General features: G+C 45.6%; 1 protein-coding gene across 9 annotated transcripts in view; it reads left to right on the top strand.

The window, feature by feature from the left end:
• stpg2 (sperm-tail PG-rich repeat containing 2) overlaps positions 1–20345 on the top strand; it is a 751871-nt gene that overhangs the window by 490050 nt on the left and 241476 nt on the right. For 2 of the 9 annotated variants that reach the window (XR_010017760.1, XM_063046884.1), the window contains one exon: positions 9606–9745. The exons of 2 other annotated variants lie outside the window; for them this stretch is intronic. Coding sequence is in view for 2 of the 7 variants with exons in the window: in XM_063046888.1 (XP_062902958.1) it covers positions 9606–9767 (162 nt within the window). In the remaining 5 variants the exon portion in view is untranslated. Of the gene's footprint in view, positions 1–2303; positions 2434–9605; positions 12747–20345 lie in introns of those variants that run through there. 5 more of the 9 variants (XR_010017759.1, XM_063046883.1, XM_063046888.1 and 2 more) reach the window with 3 other exon arrangements.

The following is a 20345-nucleotide window of genomic DNA, read 5'->3' as shown; positions in this document are numbered from 1 at the left end:
AACGGTTACTTTAGAAAATAAAATTATATTTTGTTACATTATATTTTTGCATGGAGGTATTTTGAATGAGATGAATCCAAATGAACTATATATTGTTTTTGCTTTTGGCTCCATTAAGGAAACAACATGCATTACCAATTGTATGCAAAGCATTTTACAATTCATCAAGGTAAACTGATGGGAACTGTCCGATATTTTGTCTCCTCCTCCATCAAGATCCTTTGACAAAGAGCAGTACGTTTATGATGCAGAAGGAAGATCTTTGACCCAACCAGTCCATCCTGGCTGTTAAAGAGCTGTGGGGTGCATTTATTTTGAGAGAACAAGCATATTAAAGCAAGGATATAATGCTGAGGCTTTATAAGACATTGGTTAGAATGCACTTGGATTGTGAGCCCCTTATCTAAGAAAGAATGTGCTGGCATTGAAAAGTGTCCAGAGAAGGTTCACGGGAATCCTGCGAATGAATATATGAGGAGCGCTTGATAGCTCTGGGTCTGTACTCACTGGAGTGTAAAAGATTAATAGGTCAATAGATACATTTAGTGTCAGAGAAATGTATACAAAATACATCCTGAAATTCTTTTTCTTCCCAAACATCCACGAAAACAGAGGAGTGCCTCAAAGAATGAATGACAGTTGAAAGCCCCCATAGCTCCCCCTCCCACACATAAGCAGCAGCAAGGCAATGACCCCACCCCCACCACCCCACCAGCAAAAAAACATCGGTGCCCCCCCGCTCCACTGAGCACTCAAGCGTGCAGCAAAGCATCAATAAAGACACAGACTTGCAGTACCCTAATGTCTACTCGTTCACCCAGTAATCTGACATACCACAGGCTCTCTCGCTCCCTAATAAGGGAAAAAGAGGCGTCCCTGTTTCATAGTGAGAGGGGTGACATAACAAACAACTCACTGATTTATGATGTTAAAAGTCTGTTGTGTTGCTTTTTCTGAGCTCTGCCCCTGAGAGTCGGCCCCAGAAAGGTTCAGCTGTCTGGACACACAGCCCACGGCGGCTAACCCCCTACTCCCAATATTCCGTGCTCTCCTGCAACGCCTCAGTCAGGGGCACCGGTCTATAATCAGCCTGTCTCCAGAGCCATGAAAATCCGGCACCCTGGAGGCATGCTAGCCTCCAGGGTGCGTTCTTGGGATATCAAAAAGCGGCCCGTCATGCGGCTCTGAGAGCGGGTCCCATTCCCGCAAAGAACCGAAGTCAGAGTGTAACTCCAGGTCAGGATCTTCAAAAGAACCTTGAAAAAGTATAAAAGTGATATCAAAGGTAGAAATAGAGCTGTGTCCGAAGATGCAAGCCGAAGGAATCACTGTCTAACTCCACCATAACTTTGCTCGTTGAAACCTATAAAATACTGAAAGGCCTAGAGAAAATGGATGTGGAAAGGATGTTTCTGATAGTTTAGGACTAGAGGGCACAGCCTCAGAGTAAAAGGACATCCCTTTAGAACAGAGCTGAGGAGGCATCTCTTCAGCTAGTGGGTAGAGAATTTTTAGAATTCATTGCACAGACAGCTGTGGAAGCCAAGACATTGGGTATTTTTAAAGCAAAAGTTGATAGGTTCTTGATTAGTAAGGGTCTTAAAGGCTGTGGTGGAAAAGGCAGGAGAATGGGGTTGAAAGGGATAATAAATCAGCCACGATGGAACTGCAGAGCATGCCCACTTTCTCCAGCAGCTCATCCCATATACGTAACACACTGTATGTAAACGTTGCTCCTCGAGTTCTTAATCTCTCCCCTCTTAACTTGAACCTCGACCTTCTAATTCTTGATTCCCCAGCCCTGGGTAAAAGACAGATTGCATTCACCTTATCTGTGCCCCTCATTATTTTATAAACCTCTCTAATATCACTTCTCAGTCCAAGAAAAAATGTCTCTCCCTATAACTCAGTTTCTTGAGTCTTGGCGACATCTTTGTAAATCTTTTCTGCACGTTTTCCAGTTTAATAACACCTTTCCTATCACAAGGTATCGAAAATGGAACACAATACTTCAAGTGTGGCAGCACCAATGCCTTGTACAGCCACACTATAACCTCACAACTTCTATACTTAATGCCCTGATAGATGAAGGCTGGTGAGCCAGAAGCCTTTTTCACCACCCTGTCCATCCAAACCCTCTGCAACTTATCCTTTGGTGGCATGCTGTAGTTAAACTGATTTGGTGCTTCTCCAATGCAAATGTTTACCTCAATGGACAAAGATCCTTTTCTTCTAGTAGAAAGATGAACTGTCTTCACTGCCACTGTTGACTATGTCTCTGTCTTTCTCCATTCATTCTCTAGGCTCTGCTGATCTTAGTACATATGTACAAAATGAATGGGATCTGATTCCATATTGGTAGAGACAGTTTTGAATTATTATGTGTCCCAAATTCTGGAACTAATCAAGATTAGACAAAAAAAATGTAAGTAGAAGAACAAAGGTACACTAAGCAGCAACTCCAGTCTTTTTTCTCCAGGGTCGAGTGTCAACAGATTAACTTCCTCCAAGGCATACTAATACTCCCAATAGAAAAATACTATGCTCACTCCTTAAAATTTTTACTGTTTTGCTTAGTGAATTTAGGAGAAAAAAGTCAAAGAACAAACACTCTCAGAGAAATGAGTTTCAAAGAATGACTTTTGCTTAAGACTCTTAATACCATGTAGGCTACAAAAGCTAAATGCAGGAAAGTGGAGAGCGGTCAAAGGGCCTGATCAGAAATAGCAATTACTCAATTGGCAAATTGCACACCTGTAAGATAGAAAAGAAGATCATCAATCCCCTCATACCTGCTTTCTTGTTCTATAAGATCATGGGTAGTCTGACTTTTGGCTTCAGCTCCATCTTCTTGCCCTGAACCATAAATCTTTATTCCTCTGCTGTCTACATCCCAGCCTGTGAGGTGATTATTTTGGAAAGTCAAACCGGCATAGGACTTGTGCTATGAATGGTAGAGCACCAGGGAGTGCAGTGGAACAGAGGGACCTAGGAGTACAACTACTCCTCGTTGAAAGCGTGTCACAGGTGAGATAGAGTGGTATAAGAGGTGTTTTAACATACTAACCTTCATCAGTCAGAGCATTGAGTGTAGGAGTTGGGACATTATGTTACATTTGTATAAGCTGTTGGTAAGGCCGCGCTTGTATAGTTTTGATTGCCCTAATATAAGAAAGATGTGGTTAAACAGGAACGAGTACAGAGAAGATTTACAAAAGATGTCACTAAGACTAGAGAGCCTGAATTATGGGGCGAACTTCCCACTAACATCTTAACTACATTATACAGCGGCGTGGTTGAGAGTGTGCTGACCTTTTGCATCACAACCTGGTACTCCAGCTGCAGTGCTGTCGACAAAAAAGCCTTGCAGAGGGTGGTTAGGGGAGCAGAGAAGGTTATTGGGGTCTCCCTACCTTCTGTCCAAGACCTCTTTCAGAGTCGATGCCTCCAGAAGACACGGTACATCATTAAAGAGCCCTCACACCCTCTCCTTGAACTGTTTGTTCTTCTGCCATCAGGCAAACATTACAGGAGCATCAAGACTAAAACCACAAGGCTACTAAACAGCTTCCTCCCACAGGCAGTCAGACAGCTAAATAGCTGCTCCACCTGACTCTGCTTTGGACGCTTTTAACTTGCACTGGACACTTATAACTGATTTAACTGACATGTGGCTGTTGTGTTTTACTATTTATTGCTATGTTTATTATTTAGTGTTGTGTTTGTTATGTTATGATTGCACTGCCCCTGAGAAACGCTGTCTCATTCTGCCCTGCAGAGCTGATGTACGGTTAGAATGACAATAAAGTTTTTTGAATCTTGAATCTTGAAGTTTGCCAGGCTGGGTCTTTATTTCTTGATATGTAGGAGACTGTTGGACAGTCTTATAGAAGTTCTTAAAATTATGAGAGGCATCAATAAGGTGGATAGTAGCAGTCTTTTCCCATGGTAGGGGAGTCCAAATCTAGGAGGCATAGGCTTAGGGTCAGAGGGGAAAGAATTATAAGGGTGTGGCGGCTTGCCCACGCAGCAAGTGAACCGGCTCCAGCAGCCGGCGAACCCGCAGCCAGCGGCGGCCGAAAGGACTCTGAGTGCGGGGCAGACCTCGGCCCGGAGGCCGACGTCGCTTCTGCCCCACACAGAGCGGAGGTTGCTGGGAGCGGGTACTTAAGCGCGCGCCGATTCAAACAGTGAACAGTTCAACTCGACCCTGCTCGACTCAGTGTCTTGCTTTCACTCGTAGCGTATCAACGCGACTACATTGGTGACCCCGACAGTCCAATGGCATTTGGACCCAACATGAACGACTCGGCTCTGCAGAATGCAGTTTCTCTTAAACTGCCAACCTTCTGGACCACTCAACCCCTGGTCTGGTTTGAGCAAGCGGAGGCCCAGTTCCAGGTCAGGCAAATTGTCTCAGACGCCACCAGGTATTACTACGTGGTGGGCGCCCTTGACCAGGAGACAGTGGGTCGCGTTATCGACTTTCTGCGTCAGCCCCCGGCAACAGACAGGTACGAGGCTCTCAATGCCCTGTTAATTCGCACATTTGGCCTCTCCCGCCGTGAACGGGCCGCGCAGTTACTGCATATGGCCGGCCTGGGCGACTGCGCACCATCAGCCCTGATGAGCGACATGCTAGCTCTGGCAGACGGCCATAAGCCTTGCCTGCTGTTTGAACAGACCTTGGAGCAAATGCCAGAAGAGATCCGCCTCCTGCTAGCAGATGAGGACTTCAGAGACCCACGTGGGGTGGCTGCTCGCGCAGATGTGCTTTGATGCGTCAAACAAATTGGCGGAACCACCATCGGAATTAGTGCTGCAGCACGGCCGAAAGCCCAGCCCTCCCACACCCCAGCAGCGGAGCACCGAACACCCACACCAAAGGACGGCACCTCCTCTGAGTCTTGGTGTTTTTATCATCAAAGGTGGGGTTCCAGGGCCTGCCGCTGCTGACCGCCATGCTCGTTCCAGGGAAAACGCCAGGACCAGCTGTCGCTGACAGCTACGATGGCTGGTCACCGTGATAGCCTCCTCTATGTTTGGGACTAGCTCTCCGGGTGAAGATTCCTGGTGGACATGGGGGTGGAAATCAGTGTCCTACCCCCCCTCGAGCCACGATACCCAAGCTAGAAGAACAGGACCGGAGCTTACGGCAGCCAACAGCAGCACCATCCGCACCTACGGCACAAGAACCATTCCCTTGCAGTTTGGTTCCAGCCGCTTTACATGGACATTTACGCTGGCCACGGTATCACAGCCATTGCTGGGTGCGGTCTTCCTCCGTGCGCACTGCCTGCTCGTGGATTTGAAGGGACGACGATTGGTCGATGCGAAGACGTTCCAGTCTTTCTCCCTCGGTGAGGCCAGGTTACCGGCCCCGCACTTGGACTCCGTCACTTATTCCGACAACGAGTTCGCTGGAGTGTTATCGGAGTTCCCATCTCTCATCACGCCGCAGTTTTCCTCAACAAACCCCAAGCACGGCGTGATGCACCACATCCCCACACTGGGACCTCCCCTTCATGCCCGGGCCCACAGGCTACCGCCCGACAAGCTCCACCTCACGAAGGAGGAATTCAAGAAGATGGAGGAGATGGAGATTGTGCAACATTCCAACAGCCCGTGGGCCTCCCCACTCCATATGGTGCCCAAATCCACGGGAGGTTGGAGACCGTGCGGCGACTATAGGAGGCTGAACAATGCCACCACGTCCAATCGCTATCTGGTACCACACATCCAGGACTTCACAGCCAACCTGCACGGGGTGCGCATCTTTTCGAAGATTGACCTGGTCCGAGGGTATCATCAGAGCCCAGTCCACCCGGATGATGTACCTAAGATGGCCCTCATTACCCCCTTCGGCCTGTTCGAGTTCCTCAGGATGCCGTTCGGGCTCAAAAATATGGCACAGGCTTTCCAGCGCTTGATGGACGCAGTAGGGTGAGGTTTGGACTTTCTGTTCATCTACCTGGATGACATACTTATTGCCAGCCGCTCCTGCCAGGAACATCTAGCACATCTACGCCTGCTCCGCCGCCGCCTAAGTGACTACGGCCTGGATATCAACCCCACCAAGTGCCAGTTCAGCCTATCTGCCATCAACTTCTTGGGACACCGGATCGACCACCATGGAGCTGTTACTCTGCCAGCGAAAGTTGAGGCCAACAATCGCCAGGTCCAGCACTGTTAAAGGCCTGCAGGAATTTGTTGGGATGGTTAACTTTTACCACCGTTTCCTGCCCTCAGCAGCCCGGATCATGCGGCCCCTTCTTGGTTTGATGTCCGGCAAGGTCAAAGAGGTCACCTGGACAGAGGAGGCGAAGGTGGTTTTCGAACAAGCCAAGAATGCACTAGCAAACGCCACGCTCCTAGTCCACCCCCTGGGTCGACGTCCCCACTGTCCTCACTGTGGATGCCTCTGATGAGGCAGTTGGCGGCGTGCTCGAGCAGTTCATTGAAGGCCAGTGGAAGCCACTCGCCTTCCTCAGCCGGCACCTACGACCCCCGGAACTTAAGTACAGCACTTTCGACAAGAGAGCTGCTGGCCCTGTACCTTGCCATCCGGCACTTCAGGTACTTCCTGGAAGGGAGAGAGTTCACGGTCTTCACAGACCACAAACCCCTCACTTTCGCATTTGCCAAAGTGTCGGACCCATGGTCGGGCCGCCAACAACGCCATCTGTCGTACATCTCAGAGTTTACCACCACGATCAAGCACATCTCCGGGAAGAACAACGTGCTGGCAGATGCGCTATCATGAACCCCCGTCCAATCAGTGCACTCTCTGTCTCCGGGGATGGATAATGCGGCGTTAGCTGAGGCGCAATGGCTGGACGGAGAGATGCCGGCATACTGAACCGCAGTCTCAGGACTCCACCTCGAAGACATACCCATTGAGCCCGAAGATAATAAGCTCCTTTGCGATGTGTCCACCGGGCAACCTCAGCCCATTGTCCCGACTGCTTGGAGGCGCCACGTTTTTGACACCTTGCACGGTTTAACCCACCCTTCCATCCGGGCGACCATCCGGCTGATCGCAGACAGGTTTGTGTGACATAGCCTATGCAAGGAGGTCGGGCACTGGGCCAGAACATGCACGCACTGTCAAACATCCAAAATCCAGAGGCACGTGAGGGCCCCACTGCAACCCTTCCAGCCGACACATAGGAGGTTCGAACATGTCCACATGGACATCATCGGCCCACTGCCGGTTTCGAGAGGAACGAGATACCTGTTCACCATGGTGGACAGGTTCACGAGGTGGCTGGAAGCTGTCCCACTCACTGACACGGCCATGGAGACGTGTGCCAGGGCCCTGATTACCACCTGGGTGGCACGGTTCGGACCCCCAGCCCACCTCACTTCAGACAGGGGTGTGCAGTTCACATCGGCTTTGTGGTCTGCACTGGCACAACTACTTGGAACCCAGCTCCACCGAACGACTGCTTACCACCCACAGTCCAACGGCCTGGTGGAACGTTTCCACAGGCACCTGAAGTCGGCCCTGATGGCACGCCTCTGAGGGCCAGACTGGGTGGACAAACTCCCCTGGGTGCTGCTTGGTATCCACACGGCACCCAAGGAGGACCTGGCCGCCTCATCGGCCGAACTGGTTTACAGGGCCCTGCTCACAGTTCCTGGTGAGTTTGTGCCAGCATCCCGTGGCCTGGAGGACACATCTGCTGGGGTCCTAACTAAACTCCAGGAGTGGCTTGGAACACTTGCTTCAGTCCCGACGTCCCACCATGGAACAACACCCTCTTTCGTGCCCAGAGACCTACAACAGAGCAAGTATGTTTTTGTTTGCCGAGACGCGCACAGCCCAACCCTGCAGCGACCATACGAGGGACCCTACAAGGTGGTGTGCCATAATGGAGCGACCTGCGTTCTCGACATCGGCAGTCGGGACGAGACTTTTATCATTGACTGTCTCAAACCGGCGCATCTGGACCTTGAACGCCCGGTTGCAGTACCACCCCCACGACGTCGAGGCCGGCCACCTAAAAGAACTGAGAGTGTGCAGGCTGCGGACTCTGCACCTCCTATCGCTGGTTCTGTGGGCGGGGGGGGGGGGCGGTCATGTGGCGGCTCGTCCACGCAGCAAGCGAACCGGTTCCAGCAGTCACCGGCGAACCCGCAGCCAGCGGCAGCCGAGAGGAATCTGAGTGTAGGGCAGACCTCGGCCCGGAAGCCGACGTCGCTTCCACCCCACAAAGAGCGGGAGTTGCTGGGAGCGGGTACTTAAGCGCGCACCGATTCAAACAGTAAACGGTTCAATCCAACCCTGCTCGACTCAGTGTCTTGCTTTCACTCGTAGCGTATCAGCACGACCACAAGAGATCTGAGGGGCAACTTGTTCACACAGATGATGGTGACTATATGGAACGAGCTCCCAAAGGAGGTGGTTGAGGCAGATATTACAGTATCATTTAAGATGCATATAGTTCAGTAATCAGAAGGGTAGGGCTTAGAGGTAATTAGCCAAATGCAGGAAATTGGGACGAGGTGGTTGGACACTATGGTCAGCATGGATCCATTGGGATGAAGGTTCTGCATCATGCTGCATTGCTCTGTGACTCTCCCACTCTAGCAGAGGATCCAAAGATTCACAATCCTTTGAGAGACGGAAAATTTCATTCTTAATCTCAGTCCCTTATTCTGATGTAACATTCCTGGTTCTAGATTCTCCCAGGTTGTAAACAACCTGACAGACCTGCTCATAGTTTGACATGTCTCATAAGATTCCCTAACATTCTTAGAAAGACCTGTGAGTACAGACCTAACCTGCTCATCTTTTTCTTCACAAGACAATCTCTCTTCTAAGTGATTCATCTTTGCATAACCCACAAGGCAAGTTTATCTTTCCAAAAACTAGTGCATAACTTACACACAACAAAGAGTGAGAGACAAAAATTTGTCTATAGTCAATCTATTAAACATACAACTTTATACTAGCTCCATGTTCTTTCTGCTCTGTTGTTAAAATACCCTTGATTAGGTTACCTGTTTTAAAAAGATGAACTCAAGACCTCTCATCTACCTTGTTACGGCGTTGGCACTTAATTTGTTTACCTGAACAGCATGTTCTGTGTGACTGTAATGCTATATCACAAGTGGGGCACCATGGTAGAATAGTAGTAGTAAGGCACTATTACAGCTCAGAGTATTCCAGAGTTCGGGGTTCAATTCCAGAGCTGTTCTGTAAGGAGTCTCTGTACATCTTCCCCATGAAATGTGTGGTTTTTCTTTAGGTCCTCCAAGTCCTTCCTACAGTCCAAAGATATACTGGGTAGATTCATTGGTAGTTGTCCGTGATTAGGTTAGGGTTAACTGGGTTTGGTGAGGTTTGCTGGGGCAGTATGGCTTGAAGAGATCGAAAGGCCTACTGTATTACTAAAATAAAATCCATTCTACATTTTCTTTTAATACTTTTGTTTCTCCTTTTGTACTTCTTCAGAGCGATCTGTCTGAATGGCATGCAAAACAACGCTGTTCATGTGTCTCGGAGCTTCTTACGTTTCTGTGCATTCAAACTGCTGTAGTAGATAATGATGCAGCCAATCAGTGGAGATTAACTCTTCCTCATCATTTCTTAAATATAGGGAAGGAGGAAAAGGAGTGGGGATCTCGAAGACACTACTGACTCTTCATCACTCTCAAAAAAACTCTTAATTCACATGCAAGAAGTTCTTCATGAAGGAGCAACCCTCTCACATAAGCTTTCAGCATTGAAAAAACTCAGACAATGGACGTACGTTAATTGACATTGTTAAGTCAGATCTATGGTATGGATGTGATCAGGATAATTTAGTAATAATAATTGATCCCACTATGAATGTACAAGGCTGCAGTGAATAAAATAAAACTTCCTCTCATTTTTTGGCCCTTCCTTCTCCATTCGCTCATCATGTGATAGTTTTTTAATCTTCCTTTCTCAGTGCCTCTCTCTTTTTCTTGCTGCATTCCTGACACTCGCTGTCTTTTGGACCTGAAGGTGCCTGTCATACTTTTCTCACACTCTCTTCTGCACCAGGTAGTGCTGGCTTATATCTCAATCAATCCACAGGACACTTCCTCTTTCCAGCTCATTTCTGTTACGATATTTGACCTTCTTTCTTTCAGTCTCCAAATCAATAAGATCTTCATACACCTGCAATTCTGGCCTCTTGTGCATATCCACATTCTGCCTTGACATCCCTGCCTTGAGTTTCACCTTCAGCTCTTAGTTTTGGAGTTTTCTCCCTAATCTGCTCTGTCTACTAAAACCCCTCTGTAATGGCTGCTTTAATCTCTATGTCACCTGTCCTTATGTGGTTCAGTGTTTGATAGTGTTTTTGTGAGGTGCCTTGGCATGTTTTATTACTGTAAAGACACTATATAAATGCAAATTCTGTTGTTAATTACACTACTGAGAAGTGTTTTGTGATGCTTCATTACATTAAGAGTGCCATCTCATCCCCACACAGACATATTGCCCAGAACAGGTTCATGACCCTATGATAAGAAAAGAGATTGCAGCATCTCACCCTTTGGGTATCAAATTAATTTTCTTAATCTTTGCTAAGAGTCCCAGGAGTACAAACACACTTGATTCAAGCAATAGATCAGAGGTTTAGTCTCATCTTTATGTCAATACACCATCTCCCAGTCCTACATTGAAGGTTGCCTTAACTTTTACCACACCCAACATTGCAGTGAAGTTGCCAGGTTAAATATCTTGAGGTCTCTGATATAGATTTGGTGATATGAGTTCAAATCCCACTTTAGGAACAGGGATCCTTAAGTTCTGTAGAATTAATCTGAAATTAGAAAGCTATTATTGGCAGTTATGATACATGAAACCACCAGATTGTTTCAAATAGTCTGATTAATTCATGGACATTAAGGAATGAAATTTGTGACATGAGTGATGACACCATCCAGGACTTGACTGGTACCTCATCCACCACTGAGAGCATTCATTCTCTCCATCACAGTGGCTGCACTGTGTCCTATGAAATGCACTGTAGCTATTCGACCTGTGCTTTCCATACCTGTGACCTTTACTGTGATCCTACTTATCACCCTCCAGCAGCCATCTCTGCCCCTCAACTTCCACTCACACCACCTTCCTATATCAGGCTCTCATTTTTGTCTTTGTCTACCTCCATCTATCATTCACCTGCCTCTGTTTCCCAACTTCAACTTCACGCCCCCCCCACCACCTTCCCATCATCTTTCACCCCTCCTCATCTTGGGCTCCTGTCACAACGCTCCCCCTCTCCTCTCTACATTGGCCATCTCCTCTTCTCCATTGTCAGTCCTGTTGCAGAGCTTCGACCTGAAATGTCAGCAATTCCTTCATCTCTTCCCCCCACGTCCCGCACAATTGCTGCTTGATCCATTGACTTCCTCTAGGAGATTGTTTGTTGCTTCAGATCCCAGCATCCACAGATCCTTGTGTCTGCATCTCTGCCAGCAGGAAGAATTAGTGCAACAGATAGATGGAAACTCCTCCACTTCGCACGCCATTGTGAATTGGAACTCAAACATTCATCCTCAACTCCCAGTAGGTGTTAATCCTGGAGCTTCTTCCCCAACAGTACGCTGGGAGCATCTTCACCAGGAGGACCAGTTCAAGATAGCCTCCTACCACCATCTTCTCAAAAGCACTTGTGGTGGACAAAAAAACGGCAGCAATACCTGTATCCCTAAAATGAATGTTAAAAATGTGATGCCAGACCCCCATCAAAAGCTATCAACTACAAGAGTGATGGGGATAGGAACTATATGCTAACCCATATCCAAATTAGAAAACTGACATTTTTTTCACACAAATATCAGAAGATCCAAATAGCAGCTTGAGCAGAATAATCCAAGTTGAGGTGTCAAAGGGCATTCCAGGGTTGATCCATAAAGTAAGGCACAAGAGGTGATGTTCCCCCTTGGGTCAAGTGCAGCAGATGGATGGGAACCTCCACCTTCAGGTTCCCCTCAGATTCATCCACCTTGAATTGTGCGTGAGGCAAGACCAGAGACGGTTAATGTACAATTATTCATTAACAAACCGAATGCAAGCTCAGGAGGTAGACTTGATGCTGAGAGGGGAAGGGAATTGGGGGCTCAAAACCACAGGGAGGCAGCAGGAGGAATGGATTTTAAGGGAAACTGGATGAATGCACCAGTGGGGAGAGAATGAAAGGAGGAATGGGAGGAAGTCTGATTAAATCAGAAACACTGGCAAAGTTCATTTGCTCCAAATATTGTGTTGTACATGTGGTCGGCTATTTAATATATTTCCCAAGGCTATTAAAAAAGATGAAGTAATCCATGTTAATACATGCCTGAATATGAATCAGCAATTATTTTGCAAATGAATTCAGGCTCTGAAAGAGATAGGCATCCTTGCAACTCATCCCTGTCTTCATATTCCAATGTAATTAGATGAGAGTGGGAGGAGGAGAAGGGAGCTAGCTGAGAGAACAGGTTAAATGCTGTATTTAAACACCAATCAGTTAAAATTCAAATTGATGGCATCCTGAAGTCTTTACACTTTAACAGTGGAAGTGGGATCAAAGAGGACGCTAATCTTCCATAGGAAATTGATATGATATGTTTGTTTACTGAGCTTGTGGTGAAATTGCATTTTCTGGTCTGTAGCTTTCCGTTTGGTTCGTTGGCCGTTTGTTAAATAAATGGCCCATGTGTTGTTTTGCGTCACTTCCTCTTCACTTGACACATTGATTCATTGCTCAATCAATAAACCCGAGAAAGGATAAAAGCCTGGATCACTTCTCATTATTTTTACAAAGTTAGCCCATTCGTTTTTGTGTTGCACAGATAAAGAGTCCCTGGGTGTTCTAAGGCTGCCAATCCAAAAGGATTAAGGTAACCCTCTCCACTTCAAAAACTATATATTTTGTGAGGAAAACAATGGTAACAAATGATAATTGGAGGTAAAAGTGCACAAGATATATCTCTCAAACAACATCACTGAATCCATAACTATTGTGGGATCTCACTGTGCTCAAGTGTTCTGCTCTATTTCCCTCATTCTAGCAGAGCTTTACCGGCTGTAAAATGTCTTGAGATTATATTCTAGCTGGGCTTTACTGGCTGTAAAATGCTGTGAGACATTCTTATTTTGCCAAAGGCAACGCAGAAAGAAAGGTGAGGTCTTTCTTTAATTTACGATGCACTGCAATCTCTTGTAATGCCGTGTAGAAACTTAAGCTGCTCACATTATCAAAATTAATTCCTGAGAAGAGTGAGGTAATGTATTTGGAAAGGGCAAATAAGACAAAGGGATACCAAGTAAATAGTAGCTTGTTCAGAAGCATTGGAGAACTTTGAGGAAAATATCCACAGATCCTTAAAGCTTCCGGGACATCAGGTGGATAGGAAAGATCCCTTATTAGCCAAGGTGTAGAATACAAAAAGCAGCTAGGTCATAGTTGGTGTACCATTTATGGTTCTGGTCTCCACACTACAGGGAGAATGCAAAAGAACTAGAACGGGTTCAAAAGAGATATATAAAATTCAGTTATTAGAAAGGGCGCGGTTCTTTAGGAAAGAAAAGGTCAGCACAAGGTGAGAGGAAGCACTTAGTCAATTTTGGTCCATCACTGAGCTACAGAGATTTCAGACATGGAAAGATCCATGTGGGGGCGTAGATCATGTGTTCATCCAAGTATGAAGCTCACTGTCAAAAACTTATCACAAGGACTTGGTTCAACGTTTGGCGTTGTAACCCACAAGAGTATGGACAGGGAACTGGGATATGACATTTTCTCTCTGCAAGTTTCATTTGACATTGATCCAATGTGTGAAATTGTTTCCTTCCAAGCCCTACAGTTGTCAAACTCTGATGTTTTTGCATGCTGCTTAGTCATTGGGTCATACAGCACAAAGATATATTTTTAGCCCATTTCCCTTGGTAATTAGTTTAATATTGTCATGTGTACTGAGATACAGTGAAAAACGTTTAGTATCACAGAGTCATAGAACACCACAGCACAAAAGCAGATCCTTTGGCCCATTTAATCTGTGCCAAATTATTTCTCTGCCTAGCACCATCTGCCCTCACCTGGACCACAGCCCTCCAGGTACTTATCCAAGTTTCTCTTAAGTGTTGAAATTGAACCCACGTCCATTACTTCTGTTGGCAGCTCATTCCACACTCTCACCACCCTCTGAGTGAAGAAGTTCTCCTCAGGTTCCCCTTAAATATTTCTCCTTTCACCTTTACCTATGATCTCTAGTTCTAGTCTTACACAACCTCAGTAGAAAAAGCCTGCTTGCATTTACCCTAGCTTTACCCCTCACTATTTTGTACACATCTATGAAGTCTCCGCATATTCACCTACGCTTCAGGGAATGAAGTCCTAACCTATTCAATTTCCCTATGACTCAGTTTTTCTCAAGTCCCACCAATATTGTTGTAAATTTTCTCTGCACTCCTTCAAACTTATTGACATACAAGTTTCCTGTAGGTAGGTGAGCAGAACTGTGCACAATAACTTCAAATTAGGTATCACCAACCTCTCAACGACTTTAACAGAACAACTCCTATAGTCAGTATTTTGATTTATGAAAGTCAGTGTGCAAAAGTTCTAATTTCAATCCTATCTACCTGTGATGTCTCTTTCAAGGAAATATGGATCTGTGTTCCCAGATTCCTTTATGCTAATACACTCCTCAGTGCCCTACCTTTCGCTGTGTAAGACCTACCCTGGTTTGCCCTCCCAAAGTGCAACATCTTTCAATTGTCAGCGTTAAGTTCCATCTAGCATTTTCCAGCCCATTCTTCCAGCTGCTTAAGATTCCGCTGCAAGCCTCGATAACCTTCATCACTGTCCATTACACTCCCAATCTTGGTGTCATCTGCAAAAGCTTACTTTACAATTTAACTCCCACGCCGTTCACACTGACTGTGCGTTATAACAGCCGTGCGGCGGTGCTTGTGCAATACCAAGCAGAAGAAGAAGAAATTTACTGATCCAGTTTACTACATTATCATCCAGACAGAACATTCCATACTTGTTAATAGAGCAAAGTAGTACAAAAAGTGAAAGGAAACAGAATGCAGAATACAGTACCACAGTTACTGAAAAAGCACGGTGCAGATAGACAAATAAGATGCAAGGGCCACGATAAGATAAACTGACAGACCATAGGATCTTCATCGAACAACGTGTTCAAGAGTCATATAACACTGGGATAGAAGCTGCTCTTCAGTATTGTATTTCTCAGGCTTTTGCATCTTCTGCCCAATGCTGAGGTTAAATGTGGTGGAGAAGAGAGAATGACCAGGAGTCCTTGACTATGTGTCACAATGGCGGGGCATAGGGGGCAAGGGTGGACCCAAGTGCAAGACACATCTTGTGAGGTTACTTAGATTTAGTTTATTGTTCGATACCAGGAGAGCAAGGCAGGAGCAGGAGTAGCAAACTGGACAAGGATTCAGGACTACGACTAGGCTGGGACCAAGGGTCTGGGCTAGGACTCGGAATTGGATTCCAGAACTAGAGGAGACATGAAGAGGCCACGGTATGGACTCCAAGCCAGAGACTGGGCAAGGAGCCAGTACCTGGGTCTTGCCTCTGGCTCGGACTCCAGAACCAGGCAAGGACATGACATGGGCTAAGGAGAGGAGGAACATGGAAAACAGAGCCTTGGTCTCAGGAGAGCAGGTACACAGAACCATGGACACATACACAGAACACAGAGTCGGGACCCCTCCTTGGGTACAGGACATAGGGCCGGGACTTGCACACAGAACAGAGAGCCGGGACCCCTCCTTGGGTACAGGCCATAAGGCTGGGACTCATGACCCTCTGCGGGGCAACGGCAAGATGGCCTGACTTACCCCACGGAGGCGAGGACAAGGCACGACAAGACATGACCCCCCACAGGGCAACGGCAAGATGGCCAGACTTACCCCACGGAGGCAAGGACAAGACAAGACATGACCCCCCGTGGGGCAACGGCAAGACAGCCAGACTTACCCCACGGAGGCAAGGACAAGACAAGACAAGACCAACATGAAAGAACACCAGACAGTACCTATCTAGCTGCGGTGATGGAACTAGACTGAAGTGCAAGTGGGGGCTGCAGACGAGAGCTAGAGGCGAGAGGGGCAGAGAAGGGATTCGGACAAAGGGATAGGACAGGAATCACAGACCGCCAGGGCCAGGACTTGACTCAAAACTGGGAAGCCGCCAGGGCCAGGACTTGACTTGGTGCCTCCGGGTAGTGGCGAGCTCTTGACTTGGCCCGGGAGCAGTAGGCAGCGGTTCTTGATTCCCTCCGGCAGGTCAACTGACGGACCCACCTCGGTGAGGCACTTTGCAGGCTCGCTTCAGCGAGGTAACTGGACAGGGTTGCTCCGGTGAGGAAGAGCGAATTACTGGCACTCACTTTGGCAGAGACTAGGCTTGCTCCGGCCAGATGACATCGGCACACTGTAACTTTGATGACTTTGCAGACGCTCTCGCGCCGAACGGCTGAAAGCTGGAGACTATAAACTACCAGTTCAGCCGAGCGTTAATTGCCTCTAATCACCAAAGTTGAGGGACACGGGAAAACAGGGAATCAACGGTCCGGATCGTAACATAAACAAGGTAAATTTAAAGGGACCCCAATCCGGACCATGACACTATGTTGATTGTATTCCAGAGTGAAATGTAGTTGCAAACTGTCAAATGTAAAAACTGGACCAAATGAGAATCAAAAAAAAACTTTAGATGGTAGAAACTTGAGATAAAAACAGCCAACTCTAAAACACTCCAGCAAGCATTAAATTTGGAGCCACATTCAGCGTATTGTGTGCAGTTCTGCTAACCACAGAACAGGAAGGATGGAGAGAATGCAGAGGAGATTCACCAAGATGTTCCAACACACACAAAATGCTGGAGGAACTCAGCAGGTCAGGGAAGATCTATAGAGGGAAATGAACAGTTGACATTTGAGGCCAAGAACCTTCATCATGATGTTGCCCGGATTGGAGGACATCAGTTACAGGAAGAACTGGGATAGCCTAAACTTACCTACCCCAGAGAAAAAAAGGAGGCTGAGGGTGACCTGATAGAAGTATATAAAATTGTGGGAGGAATGGATGGGATAGATAGAATCTTTTCCTTGTGCTAGTGATATCAAAACCAAGTGGGAACAAGTTCAAGGTGAGAGGAAGTGTTTTGAAGGTGACCAGAGTGGTGGGTTCTTTGCAGAGTGGTTGATATCTAGAGCTCACTGCCAGGGGAAATAGATACAATCATTAAATCTAAGAGACACTTAAACAGGCGCTTAAATGGTAAAAGTATAAAAGGATATGAATCTAATGTGTGCAAATGGGACTAGTGTAGATGGGCTAAAATATCGGCACAGGCATGGTGGGCCAAAGGGCCCGTTTTATTGCTGTCTGACCCTGTGGTATTTAGCAGGTCAGGCAGCCTAGTTAGTTAGTTTCAGTAATGAAGAAAATTGGGAAGAGATGAGTGGAACAAAGGGAATATCTGTGATAGGATGTGACTAATTGAGTTAATGTAGCGGTCAGAATAGCAGTTAGGAACAGTGCAGGCTTCTTTGACAGTATAGTGCTTTTCAAAAATTAAATCAATAGCCAGATTGTACCAACAGAAAAAAAACACTGAGTAGAAATAACTAGTTTTGATATGGACAGAGAAGAAGAGTGACTTACCTAAAATCTGGGAATTTGATACTGAGTGCAGAGACTGCAGAATCTGGGCCAACAAACAACCTATTGGACGAATTCAGTGAATTCACTGTGAATTTATTGGCACTTTTGTCTGGATTTTGCAAAGATATGTATGGAATCTGTGTTTGACAACATGAAGTAGTTTGTTAAAATAAAAGTGCAGATAATTCTTAAATTGAAAGCAATTTGCATCATGTTTGAGGTAAAATTTTCCTTACTAGGACTTATTGACAGTGAGTTTTAATACTCTTAGACTTTTAGGGCTCTGCCATGGATCGTTAAGGCATGTTCTCTGGCAAGATAGAGTACACACATCTCCAAGATTTTCTACGTATGGTGTTCAAATTTAGATGGGCTTTGAGAAAATAAATAAGGGGAAATGTTGTTTTGCGGCTGAAGCAATGATGACTACAGGCAACAGGCGGACGAAACCATGAAACATAGTTAGTTGTGATCTACCTGGGAGAGCAGTGGAAGCAAATTCAAGAGGAACTTTCAAAGGAAGGTAAGGTAAATACCTGAAAGATAAAAAATCTAGGGCTAAGGAAAGAACAGGCAGAAATGGACTAATTGGAAAGTTTTCAAGAAATGTCAGTCACTCATGAGGTGCAATGATCTCCTGCTCTCTACCATTTTATAATTCTATTGAAAGTCATAATGTCATATAACACTAGAGCTCAGAAACAGGCCCTTCAGCTCATCGTCCATGCCAAACTATAAATCTGCCTGGTCCTATCAACCTGCACCTGGACTGTAGCCTTCCATACCTCTCCTATCCATGTATCTATCCAATTTTTTCTTAAATATTGAAATTGAACCCACTTCCGCTGGCAGTTCGTTTCAGACTCTCATCACATTCTGAATGAAAAATTCCCCCCTCATGTTCCGCTTAAATGTTTCACCTTTCCCCCTTAACCCATGACCTCTAGCTCTAGTTTTACCCAGCCTCAGTGGAAAAAGCATGCTTGCCTATCTATACCCCTCACAATTTTGAATACCATTATTAAATCTCCTCTCATTCTCCTGTGCTCTAGGAAATAAAGTCCTAACTAATTCAACCTTTCCCTATAACTCAGGTCCTCAAGTCCTGGCAGTTTCCTTGTAAATTTTCTCTCCACTCTTTCAATCTCATTGGCATCTTTCCTATTGCTATATGACCAAAACAGCACACAATACTCCAAGTTAGGCCTTACCAATGTCTTAATAAACTTCAACATAACATCCCAGATCTACTCAAAACCGCAACTGTAAATTCACAAAAATGAATTGAATAAATCTGTTAGCAGCTTAAGCAGTTCACTGATAAAATCCTAGATAGAGAGAACTCTACAATCACAACTTCATCATACAGATCACTTTATTAAAATGTGTATTACAGTAGTACAAAGTAAAACAATATCAGAATGCAGAATGAAGTGTTACAGTTACAAAAAAAGTGTAGTACATCTCGACAGTAAGATGCAAAGTCATAACAAGGAAAATTGTGATGTCATGATTCAATCTTATCATCCGTTCAACAGTGGGGTACAAACTCTCCTTGAGCGTGGTAGTGTATTATTTTAGGATTTTGTATTTTCTGCTTAATGGGAGGGAGGAAAAAAGAGAATGTCTAGGGTAGGTGGGGTCTTTGATTATGTTGGCTGCTTTATCATGTGCAGACAGAGTCCATGGAGGAGAAGCAGCTTTTCATGATACGCTGAGCTGTGTCCACAAATCTCTGCACTTCTTGCAGTCATATGCAAAACAGTTGCTATACCAAGCTATGATGCATCTGAACAGGATGCTTCCTATGGTGCATTGGTTAAAATTGGTGAGGGTCAAAGTGGGCATGCCAGATTTCTTTAGCCTGCCGAGGAAGTAGAGGTGTTGGTGTGCTTTCTTGGCCAAGACACCTGCATGGTTGGATGAGGAGAGGCTATGAGTGGTGTTCATTCCTTGGAACTTGAAGCTGTCAATCACTGACCTCAACGTTGTTGATGTTAGCAGGCGCATGAGCACCTCCCCTTTCCTTGTTCAAATTGTTCAAAATGAAGAGAGATTGAATTCTTCACAGTGGAGAAATTGGATTCTTGAAAACAAAGGAATAAGACTCTTCAAAATGAAAGAGATTGAAGTCTTCAAAATGGAGAGGGCAAAGTCAAAGAGATTGCTCTCTTTAAATCACTTCCTAATGGTTGGTGGTCACTCGAATCAAAGAACTCATTTCATAATCACACTTCTCCTGTTTCCCAAACGATTTATTTCTTGTCAGCCTTCTATTATTTTCCTTTATAAACCTGAACATGAAAATGCATTGCAAAGAATCAACAATCAATCATTTTGCTTTGGATTTTACTTTATTTTCACGTCTCATTTGCTTGCTGTGCTTTCATCTTTCCACTTCCATTCTGTGATTTATTCATTGTCATTGTGAAAAGGGCAACAGAGATAATGCCACCTTTAAGATTGTTGAGTTAGCAAAGTGAAATCTAAACTCACAGAGAGAAAAAAAGATCAAAAATGATTATCATTTTTACCATGGATTACAATGGATTAGAATGTTAAGAATCACAGCACTGTGGTTATAAACCATTAATAAATCCTCAACAGCTATAAATATTGTTGATAATTCCTTCACCCTTATGCACTTTGGAGACAGTTCAGTGGA

Source organism: Mobula hypostoma, chromosome 4 (genome assembly GCF_963921235.1).
Source record: "Mobula hypostoma chromosome 4, sMobHyp1.1, whole genome shotgun sequence".
Taxonomy (NCBI): domain Eukaryota; kingdom Metazoa; phylum Chordata; class Chondrichthyes; order Myliobatiformes; family Myliobatidae; genus Mobula; species Mobula hypostoma.
The sequence above is the reverse complement of the archived record's forward strand: the minus strand, read 5'-3'. Positions and strand labels throughout refer to the sequence as shown.